General features: G+C 35.3%; 1 protein-coding gene across 1 annotated transcript; it reads left to right on the forward strand.

Moving 5' to 3' along the window:
- Window positions 1–34: 34 nt before the first annotated feature.
- LOC108653978 (transmembrane protein 179) lies at window positions 35–1,316 on the forward strand. The gene is made up of 4 exons (XM_018104957.3): window positions 35–245; window positions 316–459; window positions 528–771; window positions 830–1,316. The coding sequence occupies exons 1-4, from the start codon at window positions 136–138 to the stop codon at window positions 1,031–1,033; spliced, it is 702 nt and encodes a 233-aa protein (XP_017960446.1). The 5' UTR covers window positions 35–135; the 3' UTR covers window positions 1,034–1,316.
- Window positions 1,317–2,371: the final 1,055 nt, after the last annotated feature.

The raw sequence follows: 2,371 nt of genomic DNA on the forward strand, positions 1-2,371 counted from the left end.
TTTTTATTAGTATTAAATTTTTTGATATTTTTTAGCAAAGTCCATTTTAATTTTTAATGTGTATTCCCAGCCCTGTTGTAAGTCAAACAATAATATATAAACACTAACAAGTATTTGCGAATTTTATGCAGAGAAATGGCGCTAGCAAATGTACTTTTGCTTAGTCAAATAGCTGGACACGTTTTACTATTTATATTATCCTTATGCATTGTTCTGCCACTATCAATAAACCTCAATCAGTTCTGGTATGTATCCAATGACGCAGTTTTTCACTAAGACTAAATAATGTGAACATGCAACCATTCGCCAATCAAGTGGACACTGCTTACTCTTTACAACGGGTAAATGGCGAGAGGAGGATGGTATGTTCGATGTTCATTGGGCCTCCAACGGATTCTGCAATTTTCCACTAATTACTGGAGTCTTTCTCTTCATCATCTCTGTCGTACAAATCTACCGGTGAGCATAGACAATAGAGCATTGTGTCTGATTGTGTAAATTAAGATTCTGTGCCTTATGTGTTTCAGATATGTTCGAATGAAGGAGGAAGAGTCTTTCATTGCTCTTTTTATTGACGTTGTGCTCGGCATTTGGATGCTGGCTATGTCCATATTGTCCGCAATTTTCATAACGTTGGGTTTCATTGTCTGGTGCGATGGTATGACCGAACGTTTTCCATCGTGCGAAACTTCGGCCGGACAAAACATTATAAGAGGTGACACTGAAAAAATTAATACATCAGGATTTTACATTGAAATGGGAACCACTCAAGTGAGTTTAATAATTGTGGACCTGTTATTATAGTAAATAAAATTTTCTTCATTTAAAGTTTGGCGCTTGGGGAGCATTTGCCATTTCAGTGGGCATTGGAGTAATCGCGTTGCTTAAACTTATACATAATCATCAGGTCCGAAATATAAAGGTATCCATGTATCTAGAACGTCAACGCTTGGTTAATCAGCAGAATTTCGATGGACGTTCAACGCCTCCTCTTCAATCGGGTGCTTCGTCTGATACTGACAACAATAAATAGTTGATATTTTCGTCGAGTCAACAATTTGTTATTCTTTATGTTTTTCTCATGATATGTACGATAATAATATTATGTCATTTGATTGTTGTACTCATCATTACGATTGAGATGCGGCAGCAGGCATTCATAATGTAGTACAGTTTATATAAGTGTATATTGTTATTATATTATAATATGTATGTATTAATCATTACCTTATAATCGGTAATTAAAAGTTATAGCTTTTAAGTAATATATATACGAACAATTTTCTTTAATAAATAATATATTATTTCTGACTGGAGTCTCAAGTAGTACATTCATTAAATTGTTTTACTTCAGGTAGAATTCATTGGAAAATTCTTTGGCAGGCTCATGAAAAGTTCAAAAATTTTCTTATTCGTCATTCGGTCCATGCGTGCGCATGCATATGTATGTCTGTTTTGTCTCTTGTATAAGACAAAAATTATTGTGAAATATCAATGGGATTTCTTAGTCGAGATCTCTCGACTAGAGCTTTTTAACTTATTTTTTAATTTATTTCGTAAAGATTTCGCCTATTCTGTTGGATAAGATAACTACCAAAAAGTAACAACCGACAAAAATATCAAGTAGATTAGTGTTTCCTCTTAGCATTTCCTCTAAAGATCTCTATTAAGTATTTCCTCTAAGAATGTCAAGAATTTTCTCTTTTACTGCTTAGCTAAACGATCTTTGAATATTTGCACACACTTCACTTCACTTCAATTTACTGCACTGCACGTCTAGCCCCCGCCGGGCCTGGGCGACTGAAGAAATGCTGCAGCTACTGCCCTTTATATAGGGTGACTCTCGCTTACACATTGACTCCCGCTCAGATGTTGAGCCAGCGTCAGGTACTGTTCGTTGCAGCCGAGTTTTAAGTGACCAATGGGAGCACTCTCTGCTGCTGTAAGCAGTCCAGCCTCGTGTTACTCGGCTGCCATTTTTATGAGTGCAGCTTTCACGAAGTAGACAGAGAGTACATATGTATATTGTTCTTTTCAGTATCTAATGTCTAATAATAATGGGTATACACGCGTATTCGTTCTGATTATCGAATATCACATTGCCTATTTCAGCTATAACCTTGACAATTAGTTAACTACAGACTCTCTCTTGAGAACTAGTCGAACTGTTTTTGGATTATTAACGAGTAATGCAAAGCTGCTTAAGTATTATTATACTTACTGGAACTCCAATGAAATAAAAACAAGAGGTTGGAATTCTGTTATGTCAATTACATTTATTTTGCAGTTATTTTCTTTTCATATCTGTTTTTTTTTATGCTTTACGAATTTTTCGTTCTGTCAAACGGATTTTGGATTTGGATATTCGCTA

The sequence above is a fragment of the Drosophila navojoa genome, chromosome 2 (assembly GCF_054131105.1).
Source record: "Drosophila navojoa isolate 15081-1374.11 chromosome 2, UAZ_NAV_1.0, whole genome shotgun sequence".
Classification (NCBI taxonomy): domain Eukaryota; kingdom Metazoa; phylum Arthropoda; class Insecta; order Diptera; family Drosophilidae; genus Drosophila; species Drosophila navojoa.

What these genes read in the sequence shown, in the direction of transcription:
- LOC108653978 (XM_018104957.3), top strand. Translation starts at nt 136, where the DNA reads ATGGCGCTAGCAAATGTACTTTTGCTTAGTCAAATAGCTGGACACGTT. An exon ending in ATAAACCTCAATCAGTTCTG is followed by an intron (nt 246 to 315) that starts GTATGTATCCAA and finishes TCGCCAATCAAG; the next exon opens with TGGACACTGCTTACTCTTTA. An exon ending in TCTGTCGTACAAATCTACCG is followed by an intron (nt 460 to 527) that starts GTGAGCATAGAC and finishes TATGTGTTTCAG; the next exon opens with ATATGTTCGAATGAAGGAGG.